General features: G+C 43.3%; 2 protein-coding genes across 4 annotated transcripts in view; one reads left to right on the top strand and one right to left on the bottom strand.

Moving 5' to 3' along the window:
* Positions 1–10,442, bottom strand: part of LOC109973932 (frizzled related protein) — a 14,362-nt gene extending 3,920 nt beyond the window's left edge. Inside the window, exons 1-6 of the mRNA XM_020623836.1 lie at positions 10,422–10,442; positions 10,194–10,389; positions 4,273–4,521; positions 2,552–2,587; positions 2,389–2,448; positions 895–960 (exon numbers count right to left, since the gene is read on the bottom strand). Of these exons, the coding sequence (XP_020479492.1) occupies positions 895–960; positions 2,389–2,448; positions 2,552–2,587; positions 4,273–4,521; positions 10,194–10,389; positions 10,422–10,442 (628 nt within the window). The remainder of the gene's footprint in view (positions 1–894; positions 961–2,388; positions 2,449–2,551; positions 2,588–4,272; positions 4,522–10,193; positions 10,390–10,421) is intronic.
* dusp19a (dual specificity phosphatase 19a) lies at positions 9,951–20,162 on the top strand. Of its 3 annotated transcripts, none has more exons than XM_020623842.1 (5): positions 9,951–9,987; positions 15,003–15,278; positions 15,561–15,607; positions 16,393–16,545; positions 19,776–20,162. In XM_020623842.1, the coding sequence occupies exons 2-5, from the start codon at positions 15,056–15,058 to the stop codon at positions 19,980–19,982; spliced, it is 630 nt and encodes a 209-aa protein (XP_020479498.1). In that variant the 5' UTR covers positions 9,951–9,987; positions 15,003–15,055; the 3' UTR covers positions 19,983–20,162. The 3 variants fall into 3 exon arrangements, with proteins under 3 accessions (XP_020479498.1, XP_020479497.1, XP_020479499.1); XM_020623841.1 differs by lacking the exon at positions 9,951–9,987 and adding an exon at positions 10,307–10,601; XM_020623843.1 differs by lacking the exon at positions 9,951–9,987 and adding an exon at positions 13,790–13,996.
* Positions 20,163–22,809: the final 2,647 nt, after the last annotated feature.

Here is a 22,809-nt window from a genome sequence, read left to right as displayed (position 1 = left end):
TTGGCAGGTGACTGCTTCCCCCTCCTGAGGCACTGGATGGCTTGCCAGAATTTCGAGGCTGACCAATAGTCCCTCTCCGTGGCCTCACCGAATTTTTCCCAGACCCGAGTTTTTGCCTCCATAACCACCCGCTTGCCCTGCCGGTACCTGTCAGCTGCCTCAGGTGTCCCACAAGCCAACCAGACTTGAAAGGTCTCCTTCTTCAGTTTGACGGCATCCCTTACTTCCAGTGTCCACCACCGGGTTTGGGTATTGCCGCCATGACAGGCACCGGAGACCTTACGGCCACAGCTCCGAACGGCCGCATCGACAATGGAAGCAGAGAATATGGTCCACTCGAACTCAATGTCTCCAACCACCCTCGCAATCAGATCCAGCTCACCACCAGGTGGTGATCAGTTGACAGCTCCACCCCTCTCTTCACCCGAGTGTCCAAGACATACGGCCGGAGGTCAGATGAAACAACCACAAAGTCGATCATCGACCTCTAGCCTAGGGTGTCCTGGTGCCACGTGCACTGATATTAATACTAATACTGATACTAATATTTTGGAAGCAAGTTCTTGTCTATAATGATAGCTGGAAAAAATGTGAAATCTTCCCCAAGTGGATTCTGTGGCCAAAGGCATTAGCGAGCTCAGTCCTCATGGAAATCTATGCTGGATCTGCCAAATCATGTCTGTGTGCTATGATCGTCTGCATGAAGGAGGAAATGCTGCTGAAATGGTCTCGGAACTGCAAACTGTTGATTCTCAGTGAAATCAGCAAGAACACAAACACCTGACCACACTAGGAGGAAGGACTGAAAATTCAGCTCAACAATATTATCATCTCATGTCACATACCCGTACCTTTCAGCAGGTACCACATCTCATTTTGTCCCAGACGACTCACCGTAGTTGTAGTTGTTCTTCCGATAGGTTTTCAAAGACATTCTGACTGTCTGACAGCTGCAGCGATCTGCAGGGACACAAAATAAAAAACGGTGTGATTTTTCATAAAAACCCAAGACACAGAAACAGTTCAGGCTCCACGTCCTTAAAGGTTCACAGTCCTGGATTAAAACTGCTGCAGTAATGTCATCTGGGATGAATGACAGATGTTGGTGGTTTGAGGGTTTCTGTGCTTCATTACCTTCACTGACATTAGCATCCAGATTTGTTTACCTTCACAGACACCTTCCATATTTTATCAACATGAATGGTATTTAAGTCAGAAACTGGTAATTACAGGAAAGGCCCCTTCGTGGTTTTCGCTCACCCTCGGACAAACTCAGATGTGGTGCACCTCTATTTGTGTACGCAGGCACGTTCCGCATATGTAAACCCGAAAACATGAAGGGGATCTCCTGACAGCCAGAACAACAGCTTGTGTTTGTTATAGTTAACACATAAAAAAAAACAATTTTGCCTGGCTGCTTAACAAGAATAGGACCAAGGAAGGGAGACACAGTACATACATCCAGAACGAGTGTCCAGTTTTCATATTAGATGCATGGACAGTCTGTGTGCACAAGGAAAGGCTGGCCTCAACTCCAATGGCATTAATGCAGCATTAGTTACGCTGGGGAATGCAGCTGAGTAATGCAACCATCTCTGGCCAAAATTTACAAGACTCACACAGACTGTCTGTCTGACATGTCTCTCTATTTGCTACCTGGTGGACAATATGTTTTCTCCACATTTTTGTTGAGCATCTGAATTGTCAATTTAATAAACTGTATACTTTCACAATTATTTGGTTAGCACATTGTGAAATGATGATGGTGGTGGTGGTTAGGTGCTCACCACAGACAGAACTATCACGTGCTTATTAGGTAGAAGGGAGCGAATGAGGGGGTGATTTAGGACACAGCCCCGGTGTATGCTTTGGTCGGCAGTGCCCCAGAATGCACTACTCGCTAGAAATGTACCTCATGCTATGGTTGCACAATGTTGGCAGATTGAGAACAAGAACAATACAGGTTATTCTGGTCTGGGAGATTTCGCATGTTATTTGCAGGTGGTTAGCCACAGTGCTAACCTCACACCAGCTTCTTTAGTTGTGTCAGTTTGTTACCAACTGAAACTAAATACAATGTGTAGCTGAATGGATGGTACTGGTGTTAACAGTAGGATTTATTTTGATGAACTGCTAGCGCTGGTGCTGTTTTCTCTCTGTAAGAAATCACATCGTCCATCTCAGAATTACAAGTTAGAGGCTGTTCTTCCATTTAGCTGCCCACTAATTATAATTTAAACAATATGACATAATAATCCCTGGCTCATAACTATTTACAAGTCAGAACATTTTAATCAGATAAACATACTATGACATGAATCACCTTCGGTCCCTGAGGTGGAAGAGCCTGAACTGAAACCGTGTGAGACAGGCAGACAGACATGTTACCTGCACTCGATCCTCTGCAGTGGACATTGCTGTAGTCCATTGGAAAGTCTGAGCTGGACTCTGTTAGAGAATCAAAGCAGGACAGCAACTGGTTTAGCCATTTTCTTGATAGTTTGTGTTGATAAATGCACGGGTTCCAGAAGCAGATTTCAGAGATGCTCACCTGGGTTACACCTGGCAGGGTCCTGGTAGTATGGATCTACAGAGAACACAAAGAGAACACTGTGGTCACACCTCGTTTCTTGGTTTCAGACAACAGTAAAAGGGGACGATGTTCAGTCACCTCAGGACAAAAAAAAAAAAAAAAAAAAACCCAGTTCAGAAAAATGCCCTTTTATTTGATTTTAGTAGCATCAGTTAAAACAGGCGAACTGTGGCTGCTTTAGACTTCAGTCCCAACAGGAGACAAACGTCTGAACATTCCGACTTGAGTGCTGCTGAAAATCACTGGAATTACGTCCACCCTCACTGAACCTCAGCAAATCAACAAATCACACAGGGAAAATCCCAAACACCACCGAGCTGAGCCACGCTGAGGCAGCTCGGAGAAACATGGGTGTGTCGTTTTAGAGGTCAAGGGGATCGAGATGAGGGTTTTTTTCAGGACATGCTGGTCTGGGCCCTGTTTAAAGAAGCAGAGGACAGTGAGGGTTTTATTGAGTGTAAAACGAGTGGGCCGCCTGTATCAAGGAGCTCTTTGAGAGTGTCAGTGGGAGTGAAGTCGGAGGGGAAATGACTCACTATCTGTTGGAGAGGGGGGCAGAAATAAACTGCTAGAAAACACTGACAGGGCCCAGCTAAGCAGGGAAAGTGCTTCCTGATGGTGCATGTTTTCCACTCAAGGGTGAAATATCCCCATTCAGGCGTAGCCTCCATATTGAGACTCTTACAGGAGTAAATGAGTTTGTTTTATTAGATCAATATTCATGCGAGAAGTTTGAGTGCGATTCTTTTAATCTAAGTTGTTAAAAAGATTGAACTAAGTTCATGTTTTTAAAGTAAATGATAAAATGCTAAATTGCCTTAAAGCTACAGCTGAAAATTCTAAAAAAAAAAAAAATCTTCTGAAAGAAACGAGATAATCTGAAGTGTCTTTAAATGTAATAACGGCTCATTACGTCTGCTCTGCTGACTATCATCTCTAAAGACTGATCGAAAATAGAAACTGACAGCAGTGTAAAACCTATGTTTTGCAACCATCACTGAGTCCGTGCTCTGCACAATCTGTTCTGGGTTTGACTTGTGTGTTTGTTCATTCTCAAGGTGAAATATAACCAGTCCATCAGGCTCTCTTTATAAGTAATATCTCTAGTAGTCTCTGTCTCACTGAGCTAAATGAGTGCCTGCAGTCACAACAGGGCTCATCAGACCCAGCAGAAAGGCCTTGCACACCAAGTGTTAAAGTGAATGGTCCACTGTGAGCATTTAGCATTCAGCCAGACATAGCATCCACCTGTTCGTCACTGCCAAAGAAATGCCAATGGCACATAATGACACTGACCTGAACTTTATTGCATGGTTGAGCATCTTTTGTGCCCACTGCTGGGCCTGGCTGGGCAAACCCAGCGCTCATACCCTGACAGACAGTCACCCTACACATGTAGATCATGGCATGGAGCTCTGCCCCCAGCAGCCACGCAGTCCCTCTCAGCTACTGACTGGCTCCTTTCTTTCGGTCCGTGACTGCAGGGTTTGTCAGAACTTCATCATATGACTTTGGTTTTCACTCCGTAACAATTCTGACTTTAAATGTAGCGAAATACCTGGGATAAGAATTCTTAAGTGAAATTACTGACTTTTTAAAAGCAAAAAGTACCCACATTAACAAGAGTAAATGTAACTTGGCACTTCCATCCCTGGAAACCAAAACAGAGACAGTGATACCTGGTCCCTCTGCCTTGACAATGGCCTCAGGAGAGATACAGACTCCGCGGTCGTACAGTGGCAGTTCGCTGCAGGCCAGGCTCTCCGGCCAGTTGTGGTTGTAACGCTTCATCACCGGCTCACAGCCAGACTTCGCCCGCTCACACACCGCCTTGCAGGGTCTGATGGGCTCATGCTGGAAGTCGATGGTGCAGATGGGAGCGTACATGGCACACAGGAAGAAGAGCAAATCTGCACTACAGCCAGTGCCTGAGGAAACAGGAAAACAGGCATGTTACCGGGGATGAATCAGCCAGGCTGAGCCACTTGAAGTTGTTTTAAAATACCTTTAAAGTTGAACGTTTGGCATATAGAAATAAAAACTATAATGATACTTCAGCTACAGTGTAGTGCATAGTTTTCATTCAGAAACCATTTTTTCACTTATTTGGGGAAATGCTGTTTTTGCTTCAGGCCTCTGGTGGGTGCAGCCCATGGCAGTGGTCTGACTGACACGTGAGGCTTGTTGTCAGTAGGAGAAAGAAATCAACACTGGACGGAGCAGGACTGAGGTTTGGCTGCACAACTTCACAATGAAGTCACAGAATGATTTTGAACTTGTGACCTAAAACTGCTTCCTGGTTTCTGGCCTGCAGGTCTTTCATTAGAACATTTTTCTGGTTAAATCTCATGGCACTATAAATCCTCTGACCTCAGCTAGGCTCTAAGTTCAGCCAAACCCTCAATCAAGAAGAGAGCAAAGCTGAAAACAATAACCATAAAAACCTGGCCTGATGGTGCACTCTGTCAGCTTTAGGACTGCTTCGATCAGACAGAATGGGAAATATTTACTCACCAGGACCTCAACAATTTTGCTGATACAACTCTGTCATATATCAATTTTTGTACAGACATGGTTGCCACCAATAAATACATTAGAGTATACCCCAACCAAGAGCCCGGGATGTCCAAGGAGCTAAAGTCTCTACTGCTTTTAGAGCTGATCTGAGGAGAGGGACCGAGGCCAAAATGAGGAGCAACTCACAACAGTCTTTACCAGGATCTTTGTCCCTTACACTCTCTATCATTCCATATCACCTGACTATAATTCCTGTATCTAAGTGGTTAAACACAAGCATCCTGAATGACTACAGACCTGTAGCCCTTACATCAGTAGTCACAAAGTGCTCTGAGGGACTGGTTTTACAGCACATCTAGGCCAGCCTCCCGCCCAGTTTAGATCCATATCAATCTACTGAGGATCCCATTGCTATTGCTCTTCATTCTGTGCGGAGCCACCTTGAACATCAGGATCGCTATGCAAGGATGCTGTTCATAGACTTCAGCTCAGCGTTTAACACTATCCTTGCCTGCAAACTATCGGTATTAGGGCTCTCTCCAGCTACCTGCCACCGGGTAAAGGATTTGTCAAAATGGGTCCTATCTCGTCCACTATAATGCTCAGCGCCGACTCCCCTCAGGGCTGTGGGCTGAGCCCATTCCTCTGTGCTCTCTAGATATAGGATTGTATCTCTCATCACACCACCAACAACATTATCACATTTTCAGATGACAGCACACTGATTGGATTCATCTCTAATGATGGTGATTTGCCTGCTAAGGTGCTAAATCAGACTGGTGAACATGACCCATTGAACATCAGCATGTTAGCACTGTGACAACAGGCTGAGTTCTGCACTGCTGTGCTCAGTGTCACAAAGCTGCTAGCATCTTGTCACTACGATGCCCCATAGTCTCTCAAAATGCCCAAATGTTTCCAGTTCAAAGTGGTCATTCCCAGTGGAGTTTGAAATCTGTTCAGGATCCTCAGCCAAAGCAAACCAAACTCAGGAAAAGGCTCAGTGTCATGGTTTGTTAAGGGAAAATTCTTTCACCCCCCCCCCAACCTTTGTCCTCTGTCTTTTCCATTTCCAACAGCTACCAAAACAACATCAGCTGTTTCAAGTCTGAAGGAGTCTTTACACCACCAACTCAGAAGAGAAAATCCAGATGACCACACATTTGGTGTGATCATCCGACAGTACCAAACCTTTAAAAATGTAACTTGGAGAAAAAAGGTGGTGAAAAAAAGTATAAAAGTATTTTGTAGATAAATGATTTGGTCTCTGTTTCAAGTCAGAAGCAGAGCTGAGACAAGAGGAGGACCAAGATGTCGACACAGTGATAGTACTGTTGAAGTGTTTCCATTGATTTTAAAAGTAAAAATAATCACTTTTTTGCACATTGATCAATGAATGATCATCAATACATAGAGAGGAAGGCAATGCATCCAACACAATTGTTAGCCCTCAAAAATACACAGGGTTTCCATCAATACAACTTAATGAAAATATAATTTATAAAAACAAACACCACCTTTAATTTGACGTCCAAATCAATATCATACATAGATCACAGGATTTGTCATGGCTCTGAATCATCAGATATCTTTGACTCAGTAACTTAAGACAAGGCAACAGAAACGGTGCTTTTACATAATGTTACACATACTGGCTATCGCAGGCTGTCACTGGCTGCTGCTGTGGTGGGAACCAACGCCATCACAACAGGCCGAACATGTGGGAGCTCGGTTTCAGGCTGCGTGTGTACTGGGAAGGAGGATGGTCACATTCCACCAACCTGTCCCGATGACTGGTTCCTATTTTTACATTTCCATCAGCTATGTTTTCCTTGTTTTGGCCCTACACATTTAACTATGTAATATTTTTTGTACTACTAAAAACTGACAAAATTATTGTTGTAGTATTTGTAAAACCAAGTGTCAGTGACACACAGAACTGCAAAGTTTGCACATTAGAGCTGTGATGATGAAGACATCAACTGAATTTCTGACTGATAGGGAATTAACTGGCTACTATTTTAATAATCAATGAACCATTTCAGTCATTATTTGAGGTGTTCAGGTTGTCAACATCATAGTAAAGGAACAGAAAACCAGGCATTTAATGATTCCACCTCTTACTCTAGGAAACTGATTTGCGTTTTCCTATTTTGCTAATGTTTTAATTACCAGAGTCATTGATGATAAAAATAATTTGTCCTTATATGCATTTTTCCAGTAATCAGTGACGTGTGACTGTTTGCACTGACACTTTAGTTTGGGTAAAAATAACACTGGGTCAAAACTGCCTATTTCTTGGTTGTTTTTCCACAGGAAAGATATTATGTTGGTGCTCTAATGACCCAAACTAGGTCTGATCTTTAACGTGCACATGATATTCATCAGTGTTCCAGCACACAAACACATACCCATGCTAAAAATCCTGGGACACCACAGGTATTTCTCCTGGAAAACAGACAGATTTTGGTAAGTATTCTCTAAAAATACCAGGATCCTAAGAATTCAAGCTAAGTAATTTTCTGAGCATTTGTGGTCAAGAGACTAGTCAATTAGATGAATGAGGCCATTAATAACTGGGGACTTAATTAGTTTCTGTGGTCAGAGACGAGGATTTCTTGGTTGGTCTGGACAGTGTTTCTCTAACTAGTTTTTTGAAAGTCTGAGTGACTGAGACATGTGGCTTCCTCCAGGATCTACCCAGCCCTTTTAGAGGGTCGGGGGCTCTGCTGGGTCAGGGCTACCGTCGAACCAGAACACTCTCAAAATGTTTCTGCTTCATCACAACTGCTGCTTCAGATGCCAGTTTTTGTTCCTTTCTGAAGGAACGTAAACAAAATGATGGATCCCACAGAAATGTTTCCATGATCATTATGTGAACTGAAACGACTGCACCTCAGACCCCTCTGTGAAACCCCGTTTGCACATGACACAGCAGTCATCGGTCTCATCCGAGATGGTGACGAGTCAGCCTGCAGACGGGAGGTTGAGCAGCTGGTCCTGTGGTGTAGCCGCAACAACCTGGAGCTGAACACGCTCAAAACAGTGGAGATGACAGTGGACTTCAGGAAGAACCCCCTCACCATACTTGGCAGCACTGTATCAGCAGTAAAGTCCTACAAGTTCCTGGGCTCCACTATCTCCCAGGACCTGAAGTGGACGTCCAACATCAGGACCATCACCAAGAAGGCACAGCAGATGATGTACTTCCTGCACCAGCTCAGGAAGTTCGACCTGCCCCAGGAGCTGCTGATACAGTTCTACAGAGGAATCATCGAGTCTGTTCTCTGCTCCATCACTGTATGGTTTGGCTCAGCAACCAAACAGGACAAGTACAGACTTCAGCGGACAGTCAGGACTGCAGAAAAGGTCATTGGTGTGAGCCTGCCCTCCATGGAGGACCTGTACACCTCAGGGGTCAAAAGGAGGGTAGAGAGGATCACTGCAGACCCCTCACACCTGGGACACAATCTGTTTGAACTCCTCCCATCTGGACGGCGTTACAGGTCACTGTGCACCAAGACAACCAGGCACAGGGACAGTTTCTTCCCCCAGGCCGTCAATCTGATGAACACTTGACCAACAACAGTATGACTGGACAATAACCCTCAGTGCAATACCTGTAAATATACCTTTGTGTATATCGATCTGGAAAATGCGTGTATATATAGTTCTCTATAAATACGTTTTTATTTTCCTAATGCACATTCCTTTTTCTTGTTTGCAGAGTTTTTCTTTTCTTGTTCTCTGTCTTGTCTTGTTTACTCATTGCCTTACAGAAGAACACTGTACATACACAATTAGAGCCACTGTACCAGAGTCCAATTCCTCATGGATCCAACACACCTGGCCAATAAAACCGACTGATTCTGAAGCTGTAAGGCTTTCTGTTGATCAGGCAAAAGAGCTCAAACCAGATCCAGCTCTTGAGTTCTCCTATAGATATCAAACAGGAGAATAAGAGACAAACAGATCAGCTGCCCTGCTCTGGCAACTGTGAGGAGTGACGCTCCATTTGTTGTTTGTTACATAGTGCCACATTCAGGGAAACCCTCTTCAGTGAAGCGCAGGCCGCACAAGGTGACTGATCATCAGCCCACGCTGAGGACAAGACGTTGTAGATTGAACCAGACATCAGTCTGAATGTTCTAACAGCTCTGTACTTTGGCCACACTTACGTCCCTTTATCAGTCAGTAAGCAGCACAGTCTCTCTGCTTCCATGTTACTAAAGAAAAAGAAGGTGCATGATTCAAGTTTGTCTAACAAACCCAGTGACAGTGGGAGAGGACGTGGTGTCTCTGAGCCAGCGGCTGCCAGAGTGAAGAGGTGGGGTCTTTTGCACAGAGTGGGACAAAGAAAGAAGAAGAAAATCAGAAAAACTCCCATCACAACTTGAGAAGCTGACACCAGCTTTACCTTCTGCGAATCAATTATTGATTAGATGATTCAGTCACTTTTTTTTTTTACCCAATTTGTAATCACATTTTTGAATGCTTTTAAAAATATAGAATAATTTAAGGTTGCAACTAACATTTGTTTTGTTACTGAATAATGTGTTTATTTGTTTTTCGATTCAGCAATTCACCATTTGTTCTATTAGTGAGATTTAATTAAAATTTCCCAGGACCCAGACTGATGCATTTACACAGGATTGTTTTCCCAGAGGAATTCACTTTAATACGTTCCGGAAGCTTAAAACATGCAAATATTCAGACTTCAGAAGCTGAAACTAATCATCTCGACATTTTTGCCTTAAAAACAACAAATGTCTCATTAGCAAATGTATCAGTCATTAATGGCTAATAGATAAATTGGCTGTTTAAGCCCTAGACCCTTACACAGAGTGTTCCTTTGGAGTGCTGTTTCTACGAAATAGGTAATAATCATTAATTTACTTATTTTAAAAGTATTGTTCATTCAGTGATATTTTGTGATTCCTTGTCAAACGGTCAATGATCTGAACCGAAGGCTAAACATGAAATGACTGAGATGAACTTTGCTCGGTTTGCCAGTTAATTAGGCACTAAAGCCATTAACGAATTAATTAAAGGTTCATTCGTGCACAGCCTGGCAGTAACTCACCCAACAGCCCTTCAAACTGCTCGATGGCCAGCACCGCGTTGTCCTGCGTGCTGTGGTGGAGGTGGTTCGGCATCTTGGTCATGTTCCACGGCATGGACTGGCACAGCGCTCGGCGGCCGCCGCCGGGACGGCAGGCGGCCACAGCGCGCAGGATACGGCCAGCAGAGACACGGAGAGTCCCAGAGAGAGCATGTCCCTCGGATCACAGAGCGGACACCCTGAAGTCACGGCAGTGCTGTCGGCGCACATTCACGGGGACTTAGATCCACACAGGGACGTGGATTTCCTGCCGACTGATGCGTTTTTGCAGACAGCGGGAGGAGCTGCTCTCTTATTCACACTTTGACCTCCTCCTCCTGCTCTATCCCTCCTCCTCCTCCTCCTCCCCTCTTGTTCTCCACACTGAAGGTCAGATTCCTGTTGGATGAAAACTTCTTTGTGCCTCAAAGTGTTAAAATGAAATGAGAGGTTTAGAAGAGAAATCTCTTTAGCTGAACTGGAAACAGCTGAGAGACTTTTTGTGGAGCAGTAGCCCAATGCTAAAACGTTTGCAAACCACTGGTTTAATCTTTAGCAATATGCTGTATTTTATAAGGTCATCATACACTCAGTGGCCACTATATTAGGTACATATACCTTAAACAAATGCCATATAATCCAACAGTCCTGCATGAAATGAAGGTGATAACAGTTTGTGTTCAGACTGTTTCACCTGTATGACCATTGTGGAGGCTGCAGGTTGTGCTGCTGTTCAAAAGAAACTTATTTCCTCTGAAATAAGTTGAAACTGACTAAAGTATTCTCTATTGCATATTTAATACAACAGACATGTAGCTTTTAAATATTTTGTGAAGTGAAAACAACATGGACAAAAACAGTGGGACCTGATATCTTGTTGAAGCAGTCACTCTGGTGTTTGTAGCTCACGTCTCAGCTCGTCTTGATGAACCACTCCACTTCTCCCAGGTTCAGTGTGACTTTCAGCTCTTTGCACAGACATGCAGCGGTTTCTTCTGTTTTGGCTCCTTCTCCTCTTGGAGGACCATGAGCTGCAACTGAGACAGTCTCTGACACTGGGCTTCTCTCCAGAACACCTCCCTCAGCTTCACTGGGCTTCATCTGTCCAGAGGACGTTTTAATGAAACTGCCTTCGGTGCTGATTTTTCTGTTGTCTACACGGCCTTTTCCTGAATGTTCAGAAAGTCACATATGCCAGGCCAGTGTTGACCTTTGACATCTGTGGCCTTGTTGCATTCACAGCTCTTATTGTTCCATTAAAGCTGAATATGATGCTGCAAACTGCAGCTGTGTGTGTGTGTGTGTGTGTGTGTGTGTGGTTCAGTAATGGTTATCAGATGGTGGTGGAGCTTCCCATGTTTGCACAGTTACAACCAACACACATGCACAGTCTCTGTGGGTTTTCTGACTCATGTATCAACATGCAGAGGACTGAGTCAGCATTTTATCTTCTGTCCTTCCTCCTCTCCTCCTCGCTCCCTTCATCTTTGTTTTGTTGTCTCCGTTCTCATGATTTCATCTCTGCAAGTGTGTTTGTGTTTCTGATGTAACAGCCTTACGCATTTGGCAGAAAAATGTTATCACACACAAACACACATCCCAGTACAACTCAACACCCTCTCCTCTTCTTTTCTTCTGTCCTAGTCTCCTTTCTTATCCTCTGTCTCCTCCTTTTCCATTGTTTCCTCTCCTCTCCTTATTTCCTTTCTGCAGCTCTCCTCTCCTCTTTTGTCCTTGTCTTCTTTCCTCTTCTCTTTTTCACTTGATTCCTCTCCTTTTCCCTCTTTTCCTGTGCTTTTTAAAATTTTCTTTCACATTCTCTCTTCTCCTCTTCTTGGTTCATCTTCCCTCATCTCCTTTCCTGACCCTGACTCCTTCCCCTCTCCTCTCCGTGCTTCCTCTTCTCTTTCTCAGAAGTGAATCAAACTTCGGTGTATGTGTTGGTGGAATGAAAAGGCCCGATTTCAGCCAGAAAGAAAACTGTGGAAATATTCTTGGAAACTACCAGAACCTTTTCCAACATAAATACGACTGCAGCTGTCCACACACAGCATTGCAAAGGACTGAAAATAAAATTTACTCAATTTGCTACAGAGTCTCATAGTGGAGCTAAAAATGTTAAGTTTGTCCCAAGGGCGGTGTTCGGTCACGGGAGCATTAAAAGAGAACTACACCAATTTTGAACTGCAGTCCTACTTCAAAATAAGGCTCAATATATTTCATTTCTTTTATTCCACACTTTCTTCTTTGAATATAGCTGTCAAGTCAATTCATTACCCACAGTGCAACTCTGCCAGTTCAGTCAGAGATTTGGCGTTTGCAAAGTTTTTTCAAACTTTTCAAACTTGTGGTTTTCAGCCTCAATCAATGACTCGTCACTTGATGACGTTCATCAGGCTTCAACAGCTCCCTCTGGAGGAATTAAAGGCTTTATATGGCTTTTGTTCACATGTGCAGTAGTATTCCCTAAGACCTGTAAATGCACTTTGATGTTTGTTCTGACACCTTGTCTGACCTGGTTACAAGGCAGAAGTGACCAAAGTAGTTTGTAAAGAATGAACAACAACCTGCCAGTTGCTGTATGAAATAATTGTGAATGTATGAATGCAGTGGTTAGTGCTGTCACCTCACAGCAAGAAGGTTCCGGGTTCGAGCCCCGGCCGACCCGGGGCCTTTCTGTGTGGAGTCTGCGTGTTCTCCCTGCGTGGGTTCTCTCCGGGTGCTCCGGCTTCCTCCCACAGTCCAAAGACATGCAGCTTAGGTTGATTGGCCACTCTAAATTGCCTGTAGGAGTGTGTGTGGTTGTTTGTCTACAGGTCAGCCCTATGACAGACTGGTGACCTGTCCAGGGTGGACCCCGCCTCTCGCCCAGTGTCAGCTGGGATTGACTCCCAGCCCCCCACAACCCTATTCAGGAATAAGTAGATGTGTAGATAATGGATGGATGGTTGCTGGTTTCTAGAAGGTACACAAATTTTCACACTGAACCAAATGCACCCAAGCTTTAGTCCAGTTAATGTGGTGTCATGGACAAAAGGTCCAAACACCTGAGAAGTAGTACATTGATAAGCTTTTAATTTTGGGAATATTATATTCAGGCTTGTGCACGACAATGGGGGTCTGGCAATAGGTTTTAAGCCATTCAGTAAAAATACCAATGTGAGTGAATGTGTTACTTTTCACCTTCCTCAGGCTTTTCTACTGAACTGAAGTCTTCAGCTCATAGAAGCAAGGATGAGGCTCCCTCTACAGGACCTCACTGAGAACAACAACCCACCAGCCTGGTTTTTAAAACAAAGTCAGAAACAGGGCACTGTCAGGGAAATATGCCATGGGATTTATCCATCATGTTTGTTAAAGAATTGTAATTATATCAGCTTCAGTGTGGGTCTGTATGATCTATTATGAACTTGGTCGATGTGTCAGTGTTACAGAGCACTAGTGAAAGACAGACAGCAGGTGTCATGTTACACAGCAGCAGTGCAGTCTCACCTGCAGCAGAGCTGGTCCTCAGCTGTGACAGACAGACTACAGCACTGTAGCTGCTAAGACTAGATTTGTTCAGGACCTGCTTTAGCCCACAATAGGAGTTACCTGTAATTGCCTTTAACCTGGACCGGAGTTTTTTTCTCTGAACAGGAGATGATGAGAGGAGCAGTGTGTTTCTTTTCTGGAAACTGAACTGGATCCCACTCTACTCTGGTTTCTGGTGTTTTAACTGGACTATCTGCCATCAGCTGAATTTTGACCCAAGCTAGACCAAATCTGACCATCTGAAGAAACAGGTTTTTAGCCCTTTTATGATACTTGATGGCACATTTGTAACCTACTTCTGTACTTATTGTATATATGTATGTATGTTTTTGACTTGTTACATAGGGTTAGGGTCAGGCTAATCCCTAACCCCAACTCTGCTACCTAGGACCAAATGCTAGCTTACTGAACACATCAGCAATACTTCTCCTCTGCCACCCACCCCCTCACATATGAAATCTTATGCTCCACTCTGTCAAGTGAATTCAGCTACTTCTTAAATGTTCAGACACAAGGTTGTGTTTGACAGTAAGGTGACTTCACCTAATATATAAAAATAGCCACTTGTGCAACAGAGATGGAATCACTAATTAGCAGACTAGCTGCAGATGTAATATATATAAACTTGAAACAAATTTTATTTTCCGTTCATTTTATAAAGTTCAGTTATGTAGAATAGTCAGTTGTGCAACATTTTGAGGATGTTAAATCATGAGAGGATACATTGGATATCATCTACCTGTACATCACAGTGATCACATATGCCTTCATACTACATTAGGTATGTACTGTACTACTTACAGTATGTGCTTAAGTGAAAGCATATACAATGTAACCATGCGGTCCACCCAAACAGAGCTGTAAATGAGGATTCACAATTAGCAACAGATAACAGCATTGCTCCATGGATTGCAGTTTTGGTGACATTCATATTCCCCAGTGGGTGAATTCTTCTGACCTGGGGGCTACCGTGACTTTTCTCTAGCAGAATTTTAATTTGTCCAATACTTTCTTTTATGACCAAGTCCCTGTAAAACTAATGACATTCCTGTCAGTCACAGCTGTATTTGCTTTGTACTGTTTATACTGTTTAGTGAATGTTAGCATGCTAACATGCTAAACTAACAGTGTGAACACACGCTGGTAAACATTAAACCTCCACAACATCTGTCATTTTCTGAACAACCCCTCCCTTATCATTGCTTAACACATATTTACCATTGGCTATCATCTAACTACCTTTCATTCATCTTTCAGGTCCAGTCCAGTTCAGATTAGTTCAGTCCCATTCGGTCTGGTCCGGTCTGGTCATGCAGTCCCTGACCCATGAGATCCAGAGTTTCTCTCGGACACGGCTGAGGAAGCAGTGCACCCGCGTGACATCACTGAGCGGCCGTCGTATCATCGAGACCTGGAAAGGTGCAACGATCACTGTGGTCGAAGACTCCGCCACCCCAGAGAAGACACTGGGATATGTTCCTGACACTTCCTGGGACCTGCAGGTTGGGATCATCAGACCCTACCTGATGCTGGGTGAGTGGATGTGACACATAATGACTGAATGAAGAACTTGAAATATAGAAAAACCAGTGTTGGAGTGTGGTTTCTAGGTAGGCTTCAGTTCCCCAACTCATAATGCAGCTCGGTGTAGAGGGTTATATGAGCCCATGACCTGCAATAGGTGCTGTACTTACACACAGCTGGGTCGCCCTTTCCAGATTGGCTTTTTGGTTCAGTCCACGGAACAGAGCAGTTAAAAGGCAAATCCTGAAACAGCTAACTAACTGAACTCATTGTGTGCACGTGTGTCTGTAGGTTCTCAAGATGCTGCACATGACTTTGGCACCCTGAGGAAGTACAAGGTGAGCTTTGTTCCCTCTATTAAACTGAAAAAACACTAATACCACATACCTCTGAAGCCACTCAGACACAGGCTGGACTTATTTATTTGTTTACTTTGTCATATAAGAATAACGCAACGCAACATGTGTAATGTGTAGAGGGAGTCTAGTTGAAGCTAACTTGCAGGTCCTGTCCCTGGTTAGGCTTTTAGATACTGGTTAAAACAGAGACATGGATCAACATGAGACCAAATAAAAATAACAGTACAGATAAAACAGACTGCGTCTGTGTGCCACCTTTGCCTGTTCCTGTTAGGTCATTGCCACAGCGAATCATCACACTGAGGACTCGCATGTTGAAATTTAACACGTTTTATGCCAGATGCCCTTCCTGACACAGCCCTGAACTGAACCCGGGCCACAGCAGCAAGAACACTGATAAAACAGACTGTGCACATGTGTATATACACGTGTCTATTATGCTGCCCCCTGAGGACAAAGCACAAACATTAAGAGAAACTCACTGCAGATCCAGAAAGATAACAAACTCATGCAAACAGGGAAAACACATGTAACAAGAAATGCAACACAGAGGTGCCCCAGGATTCTTGAGGGAGCAGCGATGTTACAGATTTGTCTGTGTACATCAGGCTTTATGTACCTAACCTAACTCTATATTAAGTTCTGATGTTTCAAATCAGAACTGTAGCTTTTATGACTCTGATTTTATGTATCATCTTTACTCCAGGAAGTTCAAGATAAAACCTTTCCCTCTTCTTCCTCCTCCTCCTCTTCTTCTTCTTCAGGTGTCTCACATCCTGAATGTGGCCTTCGGGGTGGAGAATGTGTTTCCCGACCTGTTCATCTATAAGACTGTCAGTATAATGGACCATCCTGACGCTGATCTGCTGCTTCATCTGCAGGACAGCTGTGACTTCATCCAGCAGGCTCGCAGAGAGGTACCACCTCACTCTCATTACTGCAGAATTTACTTATCACTTCATAATATATTCATTATTTAGTTTATAAAATGTTCCTAACATATAATGTAAAGAATCTTATATAAAAAGAGAAAATGACCAGATCCTCAGCAGCTGGAACCAGAGAGGGTTTAGAGTTACTGAAACCTTTAATCTCAGGTCGTCCACTAACCACAGGGTTGGTGTTTTGTGTTAAAGTGTCCTTGGGCAGAACAATGATGCCAGGTGGGCACGAACACCTAGCAGCAAGCTATAAGCGCTTGCTTGGTTCATTAAGATAGAAAAGTGCTATCAGTGCAGTTCATTTCTAATTTTGAGAGGATGGAGGACCATATTGCTTTACTTTCACTTGATACCCACATATCATGTTAGTGGGCTCTGGTGTGAAATGTCCACAACATCCAATACTTGCATACTTAATACATTTAGATGTCCAGACGTGGTTTAGCTGTAGATAAAAGAAAACTTGGTCCTCCCAGCACTATTGCTGATATGTGCAAAAACCTTTTTCCCATTTAATAGTTCACAAATAAACTTTGTAAATACATGAAAAAGTACACAGACATTATTTTTGACTCTAAATGTGGTTTTGTTTGGTATTGTTGCTAACACAAACAAACAAGACACATAGCATTAAAACAACAAGTGATACAGAAGGTGGGAGCTCCTGTAGTTCAGGAGCAACCAACAACAAGAAACAATCCAATAATGCCTAGAGACCATGGGTAGAAAGAAATAAATGTGAGGGTTTTAAACGGAGAGAAGAGCTGGCATGTGACATATCCACTAGTTTCCTCTCCATGTTTCAGCCTCTTCTCGTGCTCTGTTCTAAATAATAGATGTTTAGTTTTGCTAATGTTTTATTAAACTGCACACAGATCAGATCTCAGTGACATACAAGCTTTTAGCGGTGAGCCCTGTAGCATACCTTAACATGACACCCCCACCCACATACACACACACACTCAGACAGTGAATCATTAGTGGTGTATGATTACAAGTGTGTGTGTTCATTATGAAATGTTTCTGCATCTGTATGTGGTAATTCCAGACCTGATATTCAAAGTGATGCTTTTACTTTGAAACACAGGGTCAGATTACCCAGCAGGCCACCTGGCTGGTAATAACCATCAGTTACTGGGGGCAGTTGTGGCTCAGGAGGTAGAGCGGGTCGTTTCCTAACCGGAGAATTAGCGGTTCGATTCCCGGCTTGTCCAGCCAACATGTCGAGGTGTCCTTGAGCAAGGCACTGAACCCCCAGTTGCTCCCGCTGATGTCACCGGTGTGTGAATGTGTGAGTGCTTGGGAGTGCGAATGGGTGAATGGCCGAATAATGTGAAAGCGCTTTGAGTGGGCTGTAAAAGCATAGAAAGGTGCTATACAAGTATAAGACCATTTACTGATGCTGTCATGGTAACGACCACAAAAATGATCGTGTTTTCATTTTTAACACGATGTTGCAAACATTTCATACCGACATGCCTTTTACCAGTTCTGGGGTTTCACCCACATGTGTCACATTATCAGGTAGTGTCTTTAGTTTTTAGGTCCTCCAAAGCCAGATATTCGAGAAGAGTGCACCACTGCAGTGTTTGGGTTTCTCCTACCTTTCCTCCTTCAGCCTTTGAAGCAGATTTTTTTGTTTCTACCCATCATTATCTGCAGCACCATAAAAAAGAGGGAGCAACTAACTAGCTAATTTATTGACTTCATAGCAAATTTATACTTCTGGTGTACACGCCCAAGCAGGATTGAGAAAGCTGACAGCAAAGGAAAATAAAACAACAGTAGTGATAAAATGGAATTTTTTTTAAACAGACTCGTAGACCACATATATTACCAGAAACAGGCCAATTGATGGCATTTAAAAGTGCCAAGCTAAGGCAGCGCCATGCCACAGGCTTATAAATAAAGGATGTGGAAACTGAGCAAAAACAACCTGGGTTTAAAGTTTTATAATTCACCTTTTCAGTCTATTTCAGCTTGTATTGTACCAATCCTTCTGCTGTTGCACCTGAATGTTTTTGTTTCTACTCACAGAGTTTGGGTCAGAGTATAACCAAATCAGATTTTGTACTATTTTTTGTTTTGGGGTTTACTGTTTTATTATTATTATTATTATTTTATCTGAATTTGAACAGTTTTTCAGTTTTTATGCCTGACTTTATCTGAATGTTTTGATTTGTCATCAACATTTATACAACATTTGGATCACGGTTATATTAAAATACAAAAGTTGCCAAACCTCAGTCTAAATGGAAAAGTGCCATTTTAGGAACAGTATAAGATGAGAAGGCTAATCCCAGTTTGGTTCTGGTTCCAGTGAATGTAGGTCTGCTGAGCTGCAGCTTGAGAAGTGGGACACAGCTCGTGGTGTCAACCTTCCATGACAAGGAAAACAGAGGCTGTAATGGAGATGCAGAGCACAGACACAAACAAACAAGTCATCTATTAACTAAACAGCTTGTCAGTGATGAAGCTGGGCTTGACAGGCTCAGGTCAACTGCTCTTTTGCTCTGTTGCCTCCTCTAGTGTTCAGAGAGCATCACTGCCATTTATACGTGTACCCCAGCAACTTCTTGCTGTCACTGAAAAAACACAGCAGTACATTTTTTAAGTTTGGTGTATGTTAGAAAAGTCAAACAGCACACTGTACCTGAAGACACGTGTCCAGTCAGTGTGTAAACTTGTTTGTTTCAGGGCTTTAAAAAAAAACAATTAGATACATCTGGTAAAAGAGTCAAGGGCGAAGGCCTTGAATTTGACAGCAACATTTAAAATGACAGTATCAATATGCACCAGAGGTAAATGTTTCTAAACTGTTGTACTTTTTACTGCTTTTTGAAAACTGGAATAGTTCAGATGTTTATGAGTAAAACATAACTGGATTAAATTGCCTGGTGATAGGGCGGCATGATGTTTTAAACAAATACAGAGGGTTGTAAGAACCGAAACCTTCCTCCAACAGAAACGTTTAGTGCCTTACTCACATTTGAAAGACTCTCTGTGTCCATGAGTCATCATTCACAAGTCCGAGTCAAGTCTGGAGCCAGTCAGGCTTGAGTTGCAATTCAAGTGAGAAATCTGTTTATGTGCGACTTGAGTACGAGCCTATGGAATTCTTCTGCCACCAAGTGAGCACAAAACAAACAAACAAAAAACAGTTTATGTAGCTTTAATATTAACACTGACACCTGTTTCTATCCCAGAAAGGTGTGGTGTTGGTCCACTGTAATTCCGGCGTGTCACGGGCACCAGCTGTGGTCATTGGCTACCTAATGTCATGTGAGGGCCAGTCCTTCGATGACGCCCTCTCTTTGGTCAAATCAGCTCGACCTGCCTCGTCCCCCAACCCTGGCTTCCTGCAGCAGCTGAAGAGCTACAAAACACCAATGATGAATGGATCCCAACACTAAAGGATGAAGAGAAAAACACGGAGGGGTTTAAAAACAAATAAGTTTTATTTAATGAGTATTCATGCATTCCTGTATTTTAGTGAGCAAATATTCGGGAGGTTGATATAAAACAACTTAAAAATGGTCTAGACACAACAAACTACATGCTGGAAATGTAAATTTGGCTTCTATATACAGACCTGGTTTTACTAGTCAACAAACTTTCTTGTTTGCATGTTATTACTCATGATGTCTTCCTTGTGTTTTGGTGCTCAGTCATCTCTGTGTTTAAACTGACCCAGCCTCATGTCTCAGACTCCACAATGTTATTCCTAAACATAGAAATGAATAAAAACATCAGTGAAAGAATAAGAATTTTGTTCTGTAATCTTTACTCCTGTCTGAGCAACATAGAAAATGACACTGTAGGTTTGTGACACAGCAGGAAGTCAGGCAGGGTGGAGATAGTAAAGACAAACACATCAGCATTATCTGCTGAAATGTCAGAGTGCATCAAATGTGTGATGAGACTTTCTGTCTCAGTGACTGTGCACTGCTTAATTATATTAAGACAGAGTTACACACATTTACGTCTCCTTGATTCCAGTGAACTACCTGCAGTAGTTACAATAACATTAGGTTATAGCCTCTGAACGTAATCCAGTCAGCAATGATGTTGTCTCAGAACAAATCTGTGAGTACGGTTGACCTTGGAAAGAGGAGAGTTTGCATTTCATTTGGCAAAACAGACAGCTTGTGTACCTCTGTCTGCAATCAAGGACTCTGCTACCATCATCACTGTAAAGAAAGGAAAGACTCCTCGTTAGAGCAGGAAACCATTTTCTGACCGATTTCAGTTAAACACCTGGTGTAAAATCCTGCTGCTCCACACAATGACCCTCCTCTCCTGGCTTCAGCCTCCTATATAAAAGGCTGAGAGACCTTTATGCACTTGTGAATGAGAGTGAGAGAGGGAGGCAGAGCTGTGCTGAGCAGCAGGTGGAGGCGGGCAGGAGGAAGATGCCGCTCTAGCAGGTGATCAACACAGATAGAGAATCTGCCTGGATCTCTCCTGACGATGGGCTCCTTCTGCTCGGACCTGGACAGGAGGATAACGGCGGTGATGGTGACACCACGTGAGAAGTCATCAGGTCAGACAGTCATCTTCTACCTCAGACTTAGTTCTCCCTTAGATAACTGATTAAATCTTAGTTTTACAGTAAACATTTATTTTAGATTTATTGTCCATGTGACCTTGAGCCAGCAGACAGGTGTGGCTGTCATGGGAGCAGCGTGTGTTGACATTTTGTCTTCTGGTAAATGACACCGTGCATGTAATGAGACATTCAGGTTAGATAAAAGTAAAATAAAATGAAATACCTCTCTCAGCTCCCCTCGTGTTGTTCTGCTTATTGACTCAACAGCCTCCTGACAAACAAAGACCTGAGCATATTACTGATCCAGGCTCTTATCATAAGGGACACAACCAAACCTCTTATCATCCAGACAGAAGCTGCTTCTGGTCTCTCATCTGGCCTCTTCCAGTCCCTCCAGGTCTGCCAGTTTCCTCTGGCTTAGGATCTCACCTGTTCTCTTCAAGTGTCTTCTTCTAAACACTTTGACCTTGACCTTCTGGTCCCTTCTCTGGTCTCTCTAGTACCTTTCAGTCTTGGCCTCCAGTCTTTTCTCCTCATGACTGGGTCCTGATTTCCTCCTTTGGGCTTTTACTTTGACACTTCTTCTCCCATGCCTTGCTCACCTGCCCCCTGGCTTCACTCTGCTCATTAGCCACCTGATTGTTTTCACCTGTGTCTCATCACCTCTGACTATTTAACCTGCTCTGCCCGTCATGTCAGTGCTGGGTAGTGTTTCACCTTGTGCAGTACCCTGGCCTGTTTTAGGCCTCTTGCTGGATTTGTAAGTCTGATCCTGACTTCACTGCTCTGACTTCTTTTGGACCACGTTTCTGGATTTTGGACCCTAGATCAGATTTTGAGTTTGGAGTGTGAACTTCACCTGCAGTTGTTTTTGTGTATTTCTGTTATCTCCCCTCTCGAGTCCTGTGTGTCATCTGTTTGAAAGAGCTGTGTCACATTTACCTGCCTACTCACCTGTGTGGTCTTCTATCTCCATGCAAAACAGTGCCACACCAGACTAACCAGCTTGCTCACCTGTAGGGTCTATCTTTTCCTCACACTGCCATCTCCTCTACCACTCTATTGTTTGTCACCAGTTCCAACCACCAAAGCTTAACTGGCTCATTTCCTAGAGACAGAGACCTGACTGTTGTGAGGCTGTAATCCTCCTTGCACCACTCTCAGCCCACAAAGTGGCTTCTCCCCTTCCAAATTTATACATTAAACAGTTTTCTTGTGTTTTAACCGCATCTTCCATTTATTAACCTTACACTTCTGATCTCTTGTCTGGACTCGTCTGGTCTCCTCTAGTCTGTCTTAGACTCTATTGGCATAATTTTATGTCTCTTCTTCTCTACTTGAGCCTTGTGGCCTCTGGTCAGGTCTCAGGTCTCTTCTAGCTTGTTCTGGACTGTTAGTTTTTTATGTCCTTTTTGGTTCTTGTAGTTGGTACAAGTCTATGGTCTCCAAGTTTCTCTGCCCTTGTCTTTTGTAGTATGTTATGAACTCATTTTTTTGTTGGTTTCTACTAGTGTAACCTTCCTAATGTCAGTCTCTTCTCCTAAACCAGGTCTTTTATGTGAGCACAGATTCACTCAGATCCTTCTTAATCAAGATGAGCCCAGATCAGACCAGTTGAGAACCAAGCTCACCAGACTGATCCAGCACAAGCAGGGTAGTGTCAGGGTTGCCGTGTAGGCACGACAAACGTT

The sequence above is a fragment of the Monopterus albus genome, unplaced genomic scaffold (assembly GCF_001952655.1).
Source record: "Monopterus albus unplaced genomic scaffold, M_albus_1.0 scaffold311.1, whole genome shotgun sequence".
NCBI lineage: Eukaryota > Metazoa > Chordata > Actinopteri > Synbranchiformes > Synbranchidae > Monopterus > Monopterus albus.
Note: the sequence above shows the minus strand (reverse complement) of the source record. Positions and strands in the feature narration are given on the sequence as shown.